Consider the following 12,944-nt stretch of genomic DNA (forward strand, 5'->3'; position numbering starts at 1 on the left):
TGATGATGATGATGATGATGATGATGATGATGATGATGAAGAATGGTGGTGCTGGTTGCAGTAATGGTGGTAGTGATGATAACATTATGATAGTCGTGATGTTGACCTAACAAATTCCTGACCATTTCCAGACCCATGTACCCCCAATGATTGAATTCCTGACCATTTTCCAGATTTCTTAACCTTGTTAGAAACCAGATACACACAAAAACACACACGAGCATCATCATCATCCATCATGGCTTGTACTCTTGAGCATGTTGCCGGTCAGCTGTCTCCACGAATCACGATCCTCTGCGGTGCGCATGAAACCTGTGTTGTTTTTTAAATCACTTTTGGCCATTCTTAGGTTATTTAGATATGTCATTCTTTGTCTTCCTCTAGCTCTCTTTCCTTCGATCATCCCAGATGTTACACGAGCATACATACATATAAATTAAAATAAAATCCAATGGAACTCACTAGGTGCTATCCATCCTGCCATCAATGAATTCCGATTCTTTGTAATCTGTTCCAGGGAACCTTTGACCTCTCTGCTTGCTGACTAGAGGACAGCCTGAAGCACTGGAATCAAAAATATGAAAATCATGCAATGCGGTTTTTTGTGTGTGTCGCTATGTGATCTAGTGGTATGACACTCGCCTTCGGATCAAGAGGTTCTGCTTTCGAGTCCTGCTCTGAGTGGCCTATAATGAGTTTACTTACATTCTCTCACAATACTCAGGTGTAAAATAAGTACCTGGCCGTTGACAGATTGACAGCGTTGTCTCTGTCTGAAAAAATTCTCATCCTACATGTTAAATGTTACTGCTCACTAGAGATCCCTTTCCAAAACACTTTGGACACGTTTAGTAGATATTGCACTACATAATAAAGCTCAAGCTCAGGGTTTTAAATGGCACTTTTGTTGAATTTTTTTTTTATTATTATAGCGTAATAGCCACTAAATGAGCTCAAAGCATTTTACAATGGGTCCCTGACCAACAGCAACACGTAACATGTAGAACGAGACATGACGCACATAATACAATTTTTCCGACAGAGACAATGCTGTTGATGGCCAGGTACTCATTTTACACCTGAGTCGGTGAGAGAATATGAGTAAAGAAAATCTTTTCCAAGGACTCAACTATGCGCAGAGCGAGGCTCGAACCCAGGACCTTCCTATCCGAAAGCGAGTGTCATACCACAAGACCACATAGCCGCACGTCATTGATGACATTATATTGACTTGGTGCTAAATGGCTCCTAATAGCGGATGCTATTTCTCCTATATGATAATATCGATACCCTAAATACCTCTATCATTATATATAGAAAACATCAAAGAAGTAACAATTAAGGGAGAAGGCACTGGAGTAAGATAAAGATATGAAAAGCTGTGTATGAAACAGTGCCAGAGAAGAAAGAAAAATACAAGAAAAAAAAAAAACCCTCCTAAAAAAAATCAGCCTTCCTCGACTGAGGATCGAACCTCAAACTTCCTGATTACAATGAAGAGTATAGGCATTAAATCGTCCCCACTATCTGGAAACCTCTGTGTAATGATAGCATGTCTGATTAGTAATCAGGAGGTCTGGGGTTCGATCCCTAATTGTGGAAGGCTGCCTTGTCTGCCACTGTTTCATACACATTTTTTCAGATCTTTATCGTTATAGATAGTTCTTAGTTGACGTCACTCAGGTCTTTGTTATTGTTTTTTGCCATCCGCGTTTATGAGTAATTCTCATTAAACTGTATTAACCTGACTATTAACGTTCATGGATATACACAGTTTTGTGTGTTGGTCCGTTATACTTCCAGATGGCAATGTTATGAGCTTCTTAGCCAAGCGCATACTATCTATATTAAGGCAATGGGGTGTTGCCGTTATGTGAATTCCACTGTATTAGAAATTATCACTTCTAGAATAAAACAATCATTTTAAACAACAAAAACCCGTTCAGACAGCCAATATGCATTCTATTTTTAAAATTTCTTTTAACTCTTAGGAATAATAATAAAGTTGAATTAATATGTTTTAAAAATAATAATAATAAGGAAAAATTGAGGTATTAATACTTGTAAAGATTTACAACTTGGAAGAACACCAATAGGGCTGAAATCATGTCTGAGAGAGAGAGAGAAGAAGAAGAAGAAGAAGAAGAAGAAGAAGAAGAAGAAGAAGAAGAAGAAGAAGAAGAAGAAGAAGAAGAAGAAGAAGAAGAAGAAGAAGAAGAAGAAGAAGAAGATAGGCCTATTTTGAAAAGGTGCAGGTGTGACCTTAATACTGCATACAACTTTTTATAATAAAGGATAATGTATTGAAAAATAAACATTTATCGTACACATAGATATAAATATTAAAGCTATCTCTGACCTTTCCAAAAAAAAAAAAAAAGGAACCACAAAACAAATAAATAAATAACAAAACAAAGGACCACATTCATTGGAGTAAATACATAACACCAAAAGAGAAAATTATCACATGTTTGTAACACTGACCTGAAACAGAAAAATGGTTTCTATGGAGAGCATTTTAACCTCTCTTTGAATCCATAACATTTCAAAAGGTATTTAAAAAAAAAAAAGAATTATCCATTTTTCTAAAAAGTTTGCAGATCTTTACCAAAGGAAACATTATAAAATTTACACATAGTCATCTTTAATGGTAAAACAGTCCTGCTCTATAAGTCAGAGACTTGGCGAACAACCTTGACCACATCAGCCAAGGTACAAACTTCGACAAGTTCTCAAGTTAAACAAACTACGAGCAAATGGATGTCCAGGTCAGGCTCAGAAAGTGGCGATGGGTTGGCCATACCCTTCAGAAGGAGCCCTGTGACATACCCAAGCAGATTCTTGAATGGAACCCACAGGGCAAGAGGAAACAGGATCGCCCAAAACAGAACCGGAGCAAGCGTTTCAACCAATTCTATAGCTTTGACATTTCTATCTGTGACACTTTTAGGTGAGATATTTTTGCATATAAGAATGCAACGTTACCAAAAAAAAAAGTATTATTATTATTATATATATAACTTATTATTCAAATCTTCCTCTCACTGCATCTTTTTGACGTCCAAAAATTATTTTAAAAGAAACAAACAAATACAGATTAACAATTTAATTTATTTCAACTAATAAGCTTAGACTAAAAAAATCAACATAGTAATTACAACACATTGCACTTATTCTATTATAAACCACCCATCTAAAATAACATCTCACAGAGCTGCCAACCCAAAATGTCAGAAAATAAGGAAATGACTATAAATAATCAGGATTTTCCAACATAGCCAAAAGTATATTATCCCATAGCAGCCAACTTTTCAAAGAGCTATAACGGGACCCCGATAGCTCAGTTGCTAGGGCACTCGCTTCACAATCAAAGGGACTGATATCAGTACTGGGTGCAGTTAAGATCCCCCCCCCCCTTGCCCACCAAGCAGTAATTGGTCAGCTGGGTTTGTTAGATTTGGCAGAAAGTACTTTGCGATAGACTAGTGTCCTATTCAAAGGGTGGCAAGAATTTCTATTGTCCATTTCACGCTATAGAAACTGGGATAAACTCTGGCTCCACGGGCCCAATGACTTTGAAAGACTACTTTTTTTACCTTTAAACAGGACATCCTAATGCAGGCTACAACCATGACCCAAACTGGCCGTATGCTTTGACTAAATGTGCAACGATATGGTCTAGTGGTATGACACTTGCCTTCAACCCGGAACGTCCAGGGTTTGAGTCCCGTTCTGAGTGACGCATAGTTGAGTCCTTGGAAAAGGCATTTAACTCACAACATTCTCTCACCGTACTCAGGTAACAACAGCAAAAATTATATCCCCTGAAAACAGCCTCATGTCTCGTCCTCAAAGTTAAGAGCTACTGTTGGCTAGGGACTCCTTGTAAAGCCCTTTGAGTTTGAGCACGTTTAGTGCATAGTTGCTCTATACAAATGCTCAAGTTTTTTTTTATTTTTGAATATAATCTAAAATTAGATTGTATAGTTACTGAAAACAAGTAGCAAGGGTATAGTTATAACAAGTTCAAGTCTTAAATATCCAACCTGGTCATCTAACAATATTTCTCTTGTCCTCTAGGTCGCCAAAAAGGGACACCCCCGACTTTATCAGGACGGTTAGCCGCTATGTCATCCAAATCTGGTCCATTAACCCAGATTTTATCAGGACATTTAGCCGCTGTGTCATCCTAATATGGTCCATTAACCCAGATTTTATCAGGACATTTAGCCGCTGTGTCATCCTAATATGGTCCATTAACCCAGATTTTATCAGGACGGTCAGCCGCTATGTCATCCAAATCTGGTCCATTAATCCAGATTTTATCAGGATGGTCAGCCGCTGTGCCACCGTAATCTGGTCCATTAACCCAGATTTTATCAGGACAATTAGCCGCTGTGTCATCCTAATATGGTCCATTAACCCAGATTTTATCAGGACGGTCAGCCGCTGTGTCATCCTAATCTGGTCCATTAACCCAGATTTTATCAGGATGGTTAGCCGTTGTGTCATCCTAATCTGGTCCATTAACCCAGATTTTATCAGGACGGTCAGTCGCTGTGTCATCCTAATAAGGTCCATTAACCCAGATTTTATCAGGACGGTCAGTCGCTGTGTCATCCTAATATGGTCCATTAACCCAGATTTTATCAGGACGGTCAGTCGCTGTGTCATCCTAATCTGGTCCATTAACCAGTTTATTGCCAAACTCCGGAAAAACATGTATTTAAAAATTTGACCAAATAACTCGTCCTTCAAATATAAGATCGATTTAAATGGCCCTCATCTAGGCAAAAACTCTCAAACCTGGGACGTCACGAAATATGGGAATTGGCAGCTCTGCAATTAATACTATATGCGATTTATAGAAATTGTGTTGTGACTGACTGACAGGGGGGATAAGAAGACAAACATGCTTTTCTTTGTGAGGTAAAAATAGAAGTACGAATGAAGTCTATGTGGAGTAAAATAAAAATAAATCACAAAAACTTCTTACACAAACTATCATAATTGTGACCTGCCATCTCAAAACAGTATTATTTTGGAATAAACAGGATCCCGAACAGAGAATTTAATAATTAAAATAATGACAGTACGAACATCCCGTTTTTATCAATACAGGAAACAGTATCCTATCGATTTCCCATCAACCATAACGAAGAATATGGGACAGTAATCTATCTTCAATCACTAAATTGAAGCTTACATTTCATTACTTATCGTTATTTTTTCATCATCATGAAGTGAAATTAACCCCAAATTAAACTATAAATTCTATTTCCAGCATCTACTACATCACATCATACAGGGCAGAAGGGAAGAACTGGCCGAGTGGTTAAGGCATTGCACTGTGATTTGGAATATCCCAGGTTCGAGCCCCACTTCAGGCACTTTCGTTTTTTACCTTGGGCAAGACTATTAACCCCCAATTTGCTCACTTGGACAACATGGGTGATTCCTGTTAAAATCAGACATCTTATTTCATGGATTATCTATATTCCTTCATGGAATGCCTAGGCAAGGGTATCTAATGGTACTATAGTGGAAGGACGTAATTTTGTTTTCAAAAGTTCATCCTGAAATAATACGGTTTTGAGACAGGGGGTCACAATTAAGAGAAGAGATAAATACAGTGGAATCCTGATAAAGCCAGCACCCCCAGACAAGAAAGATTAGTTGACTTTATCCATTATCAACGGAACGCACTTAGTACTTAGATAAAGAGAAGAAAATTTGAGACAACAGGAGGTGTTGACTTGACTTTAAGCAGAAATTGGTTTTAAGAGTTTTGACTCTATAAGGATTCCACTGTAACTGTAATAAAATTGGAAGATGGAAAGGGGAGAGGGGGCTCAAGAGCCATCTTCACTCATTCAGCTTTTTTTAAACGTGATGCATTCTGGGTATCTTTCATTTCAGCTACACAAGGTTTGCAATGTTTTGTGGGTTTTTTAATTCAGCAATTTGACAAAACTCAGTACACTTTTGTGTATGTATAAAAACAAAAACAAACAAAAAAAAAAACAAAAAAGAAAGAAAGAAAGAGAGAAGAGTAGTGGAATTCTGAGTCATTTTAAAGAAAAAGTTTTTTTTTAAATATTTGACTCCTTGAAAGTGTCTATTACTGATTATCATCATCCTCAATATTGTCGATTTAAATTCAGTGTTGGTATTCAGGATTTCAAACTGGATCACAATGTGCACCACATTAAAAAACAAAAAACAAACAAAAAACAACAAACAAAACAATCAATTATTACATCAAATATCTGAAGATGAAGAAAACACTGGTACAATGAATAATTTAGCAGCAGGCACTGGTGGAAGATAAAAATCTGAAAACACGTGGATGACAGAGCAGGTACAAAAATACATTTAAAATCTAGGCCTTCCTTCACAAGGGAGTGATCCCCAACAAACAAAGGCTGATACAGTGGAACCGCAGTATAAAAGGTCCGGATATAAAAGGGGTCTTTCAAATCCCCGTTTGTTTGTTTTTTCTCTCCCTCTTTGCCTTTAGTAAAATTAACTGGCTATAGCAAGTCTTTTAAGAGCACAATCGTTTATAACAGGAGCGTGAAACCCACTCAATATAGCCAAATACAATATATTAGCTACGAGATTGCGCTCAGCTAAGCCTAAAGCTAAAGGCAACTGAGAGCTAGGCTCTGTGTGAGTGAGTGTGCATGTGTGTGTGTGGGCGTGTATAACCTACTTACTAATCAATACTACATCATTATAAATTGTGATTCAGACCATTTGGGTTATTTCCCTTGATAATCGAACTACGAGTATAACAGGACTCGATTATATCAGTGATAGAGATTTAAGGCGGGTCCCACCATCACTCTTATACCTAGATTCAACTGTATTTAGGTGAGATATTATAATTGTATTTTTGTTCTCACTTTGTTTGGCTCTGTATCTCCATACACGCTTCTCCAACTTTTATCAATACATAAACATGGCGGCAAAAACATCAATTACACTCAAGTACCTTCGGTGAGACAGATATTTTCCTGTCACGTGACCAGATCCATCACATCCAGGGATTGGGCAGCTTGCCACAATAATTAAGATAAACTCATCTTATATATAAATTTTAACCCTCAAACTTCATTTATCTTACTTTCAAATTCAATAAAACAAGGGATATTTTTTTTAATTCAATAGAATTGGTTATCTATTTCTATGCAAAATTGCATATTGAAAATGGAGGAAGGGGGGGGGGGTAGTCAAGGCATGAATTCATGAAGACTACAACAAGTAATAAACAAGAATGAATATAACAGGTTAAAAAAAAGAACTAAATACCCAACACGGAACGTTTCGGGCTCAAAACCCTTCTTCAGCCAACAACAACAAAAAAATAAAGACATAAATACATTACTAATTCCAGATTGACGACAGAGAAATTTTGTAGGTCCTCACTGCTGTAGAAAATTCTTGGAAAGGATGACAGAAATATTATGTAGGTCCTCTCTGTTGTAGAAAAAACTTGGAAAGATTTTCCAAGATTTTTCTAAAGCAGAGAGGACCAACAAAATTTCTCTGTCATCAATCTGGAATTTAGTAATGTATTTATGTCTTTATTGTTTTCTGTTGTTGGCTGAAGAAGGGTTTTGAGCCCGAAACACCCCGTGATTGGTGTTTTGTTCTTTTTTGAAGCTGTTATCATCATTTGTATTTATTACTTTTTACAGTACTCAGCTTCTAACAGCCTAATATCACTTAGAATCCAGATAGTTCTGTCAAAAAGATCACAATTTGTGCTGAATGTTTGCCACGTCTTTGGTGTCAGTATTAAATACAGACTCAATCTTGGGCAAATATCAAAGTGATAAATTAGGGAGAAGGACTGGCGTAAGATAAAGATCTGAAAAAGTGTGTATAAAACAGTACTAGAAAAAGCAAAAAAGAAAAGTACAAGAAAGAAACAAACACATCCCCCCAAAAAAATCAGCCTGCTTTGTTCACACACACTTTGTCAGACCTTCACCTTTCTTGTGCAATAGTTTGGACTGAGTATGACGTAAACGTTTTGAAAATCAATTTATTTTTTTCAATCATTGGCCAGGTAAACAATAAATCGATAACAATTCTTTCTGGCACAGTTGTAGATTGTAGAGTCTCACTTTTGGTTTGTATCAAGTAAACAAATAATGAAGAAAAAAAAATGATAATTTGAATTTTCTTTGGATTAATTATCATTTGGGTTAAACAGTATTATTTTCGTTAATGGAGTATTCTGGTTTTGCTATTTTCAATTTATCTATCCTGTACTCTCATCCATTAACTTATCCAAATCAATCTTCATTATATAAAATCCAACCAAGCAATTCAACCCTCATCCCCTCTCATTGATATACTGTTTTGTCATACCTATCTTAGATTTAAACCTGTGAATTAAAGAAATGATCTTAAATTTAAGCCTCTGAATTAAAGAGATGATCTTAGATTTAAACTTGTGAATTAAAGAAATAATCTTAAATTTAAGCCTCTGAATTAAAGAGCTGATCTCAGATTTAAGCCTCTGAATAAAAGAGATAATCTTAATTTTAAGCCTCTGAATTACACTGTATAATCACCTGGAACAACTACAAAAGACGTCTAACTTCTACGTCATGGCACAAGACCGAAGGGCTAGAGCTCAGCTGGTCGCTGTTCGGATAAGTAAGTAAGTAAGCCTCTGAATTAAGATAGAATCTTAACTTGGACGTCTAAACTAATAAATTGATTGACAAAAGATATGATGATGATGATTAAAGGAAGACCTTTTTTTCTACTGACATCAAAAGGCATTTCATATTTTTTGGGAAGTGCGGAGAGAGAAGATGTATTTCAAAAGCGTCTGCTAAAGTTTTTAGTTTTATGGGTGAGAGCTCAACATTGTACATATAATCAAGTCTAACTAAACCAGTCAATCGTATATAATTCAAAATATTATAAATCTGTTTTTTACTGAGAGAAGCTGAAATGAAGAATGAAATTGTAGCAAGCAGAGTTTTAAAAAAAGTAAAACTGAAATTCGAGCTTTAATCTACGAAAAAGTAATGAACAAAAATGAATATAACGGCCTTAAAAAAGAACAAAGTCCCAAATATAGAATGTTTTGGGATCAAAACCCTTCTTCAGCTAATAATAAAATCGGCTACGCAATAATAAAACGTCCCAAATATTTTTCTGCTTTCTGTCTGTTTTTATATATTTTGTTTATTGGCTGAGTGTTTCTGTATGTTTGGTGTTTTGTTATTTTTCAAAGCTGTTATATTCTTTATTGTTCATTACCCTTTACAGTCCAAAGCTTCTAGCTTGTTGTATTGATATGCTTGAAACAGTTGTAAGGTATCAAAACTTTTAACAAATTGCTTTGATTTTATTGTTTTTAAGGGTTTTACGACGCTTGCAACACATGTAGGTCATATTAGCGCCAGTAAAAAGGAAGAAAATTGGATAGCAAAGACATTCTAGATGTACAATTAAAAAGGACGAGGAAAAAGTAAGATAAAGGGGAATGGTTCAAATAGGGAACAGATGTAGATTCCAAGAGGACATTATCAGTGTACTTAGTTTGATATTACGTAAATGGTTCACCCAGACACCAGCACAAAATCCCACAAGGAGGAATACACTCAAATGTTAACAAATCATATGTTAAAAATGAAAAAAAATAACAGTACATAACAGAGAGATGACTTTCAATGGAAAAAATATAATCTCCCAAAACTATAAATTCAACTGTTTCCTTCCCAGCCAAGGACTATGGAGAGGGTCAGGACAAAACTTAGTAATCTCATTCCAAATCAAAGACAGAAAGCAATTGGAAAACAGATACATGGAGATAGAAGACACTGCAAGTACCTTCTTGTCCACTTTGAGAGGTCGGGAACCCCACCCAGCAAAATGCTTTGACAACCCATTTCATTTGATAATTTGAAAATGGGTGCTTGTTTGTTTGTTTTGATTTTACAGGTTTTAAGGCACTTGCAACACATTTAGGTCATATCAGCGCCAGTAAAAAGGAAGAAAATTGGAGAGTAAAGACATTCTTGGTGTAGAATAAAAAGGACTTGAAGAAAAAGTAAGACAAAGGGGACTGGTTGAAATAGGGAACAGATATAGATTTCACGCTATCAGTGTAATTAGTTTGAGATCACCTTAAAGTCTCAACCAGAGACCAGCCAGCACAAGATGAAAATGGGTGCATTAACAGGTTTGGTTTTAACAATTCATAAATCATAAATACCGTAAAGGATCCTCTGGTTCTTTCTTATCTCCCTCTTTCATTAGAATCTTTTTCATGCGAGCAGCCCTCGGACAGCCAGACAAACTTCGATGAGAAGCATAATTTCCTGTCACATGACCACTCCCATCACACCCTGGCGTCGGGCACCTTCCGAGAGATAAGAAGCAAAAAATTACCAATGTGCTTAATAAAAACAGAACTCTGAACTATGTTATTTGGTCATGTGTGGTCTTGAGGTATGAAACTCGCTTTCGGATCGGAAGGACCTGGGTTCGAGCCTCGCACAGACCATAGTTCAGTCCTTGAAAAAGGCTCTATACTCATAATCTCTCACGGTACTCAGGTGTAAAATGAGTACCTGACTGTTAACAGCATTGTCGATGTTGGGAAAAAATTGTAATATCATCATGTTTTGTGTTGCTGTTAGCCAGGGACCCCTTGTAAAGCGCGTTGAGCATGTTTAGTGGGTATTGCGCTACATAAAAGCTTAATTTTAATAAATTTTCTTAACATGTTAAAAAGCTAGCAAGAAAGGCAAAGATACTTTGTCATTCCTTGATCTATGAGAAAAAAAATGGAATAGATTTGGAGTATCTATGCAGCTAAGTGGTCTAGTGGTATGACACTTGTTTTCAGATCGGAAGGGCCTGTGGTCTCGCTCGGCGCATAGTTGAGACTTCGGAAAAGACTCTTTACTCACATTCTCTCACTGTACTCAGATGTAAAATGAGTACCCACTCATTAATATTGCCTAACAGGCGTCATGTCTCGTTCAACATGTTACGTGTTGCTGTTGGTCAGAGACCCTTTATAAAGCGCTTTGAGCAAGTTTAGTGGATATTGATCTATATGAAAGCTCGTTTTTTTGTTTGATTTTTCATGATTAATGTAATTTGATACATGTCTTAGATGCATTATAAAAATAGAGCAAAAAAATGTTTTCTATCTTAATCAAATTTAACTAAATGTGAAAAAAATTTAAATCATTTATCATATTTTTGGTTGTACTGGTAGTGTATGTAAAAATAAAGAAAAATCCAATATTTCAAATATTTAAGTACAAACATATGTCCAAAATTAACAAATGACGGTTTAAGTAAAAATAATCAACAGCAAAATATAATTTAAAAAAAGAAAAGTCAAAATACAACAAGCATGCATGTCACGTAAATTATATAAAATGTAACAGGGAGTACTTACCAACAGAGGATCCATTATTTACTATTTTTGTAATGTGTATCTGATTTGAAAGGGGCAGTATCTTGCAACAAACATCTTATCATGATGTAATGGTATATACTTGTTGCTCCCTTGCAGAATCAATTGGTTTTCAGTACAAAAGTTTAGGCAATAAAAGTTGAAAAGAAATTAAAGCATCTTAGATTCTTCAAAATTCATGACCATTTAAAATTCAATTTTAAAGCAAGTAAAATACATAAAGAAATAAATAAGCCACTCCAAAATAAACACGGAATCAAATTCATGTGACAGTGTAAAAAAAAAAGGTGAAAGAAACAAGGCGTGCACTAAGGCATTGGTGGGCGTGTTTTATCTAAATAAGATTGAAAAACTGTTTTTGTGTTTTTGGCTGTCAAGAGAGATTTGCCTATGCTAGTCTATTTGATTATTTTCTAATTATTTAATTAATTAATTATTATTTATCTAATTATTTTGTTATTTGAACAGTATTTGCAACACTTACAGGTCATTTCAGGATCAGTAATAAATAAAATAAACAACCAATATATGTAATGCATAAATACACAGTCACCGTGGTCTGCAGTAATTTACACACAATAGAAACTAAACAACACAACAAACAGAAAAAAAACCCCAAAAAACTTGAAAACAGACCTAGATCTTGTAGCAATCAATTGTATCTCTCCTGAGACCACTGAAAAGGTTCCTTGCAAAACCAGAGAATTGTTTGTCTATCTCAATACATTTTGGTCATCTCAGTGCCAGTGAATACAGAGTTGATGAAATATTGTCTTGTTTGTTTTTAAGGGTTTTACAGCACTTGCGACATATTTAGGAAATTTCAATTATATAATTGACTGTTTCCCTCCAAGCCAAGGACTCTGACACGGGAAAAGACAAAACCACGAAAAAGACAAAAGGCAAGCTGGAAAACCGATATAATGGGGCATAGAAGACGGAGAGTGACCTCCCTGCCCACTATGGGAGGTCAGAAAACCCAACTCAGGAGTTGGTAGAATAGATGAAGCGATCAAGCACCAAAAAACAACAAGAAATGAAGAATAGGAAAGTGACAGAAGACAACAGAGAATAAAAACTTCGCTGGGGTCGTGGATAGCTCATACGGTAGTGTCATGATCTCCCCGGCCAGGCGGAATTGTCGTACCAGTAAGGTCGAGGGTTCGAGCTCCCATCGCCGCAGCAAAATTTTTATTCTCTGTTGTCTTCTGGCACTTTCCTACTCAAACTTCATTTCTTGTTGTTATCAACATAAGTGCCCGCTCCATTCATTTTTCTGAACCAAAAAAACAAATGACATGTAGGGGTAAGGTCAAACAGAAAACAATATGTAGATTATTTTTGAGTGATCCATATGCAGGAATTTTCTAGATCACTTTAAAAATTCTCACAAGTACAGTCACTGGATTTCAGCCTACAGGGGTAAACTCCAATGTTCACAAAATACCAACATATTCAGAACAGGAGAAATTACATAAAA

At 35.9% G+C, this 12,944-nt stretch overlaps 1 protein-coding gene across 1 annotated transcript in view; it reads right to left on the minus strand.

Annotated features, from left to right (window-relative positions):
* The window catches only part of LOC144962634 (uncharacterized), a 49,192-nt gene that overhangs the window by 3,541 nt on the left and 32,707 nt on the right, over positions 1 to 12,944 (minus strand). The window contains exons 13-14 of the mRNA XM_078895735.1: positions 10,247 to 10,393; positions 463 to 564 (exon numbers count right to left, since the gene is read on the minus strand). Coding sequence (XP_078751861.1) covers positions 463 to 564; positions 10,247 to 10,393 — 249 coding nt within the window. The remainder of the gene's footprint in view (positions 1 to 462; positions 565 to 10,246; positions 10,394 to 12,944) is intronic.

The sequence above is a fragment of the Berghia stephanieae genome, chromosome 1, assembly GCF_034508935.2.
Source record: "Berghia stephanieae isolate SIO BIC M18660-M18661 chromosome 1, UCSD_Bste_1.3, whole genome shotgun sequence".
NCBI classification, from domain to species: Eukaryota; Metazoa; Mollusca; class Gastropoda; order Nudibranchia; family Aeolidiidae; genus Berghia; species Berghia stephanieae.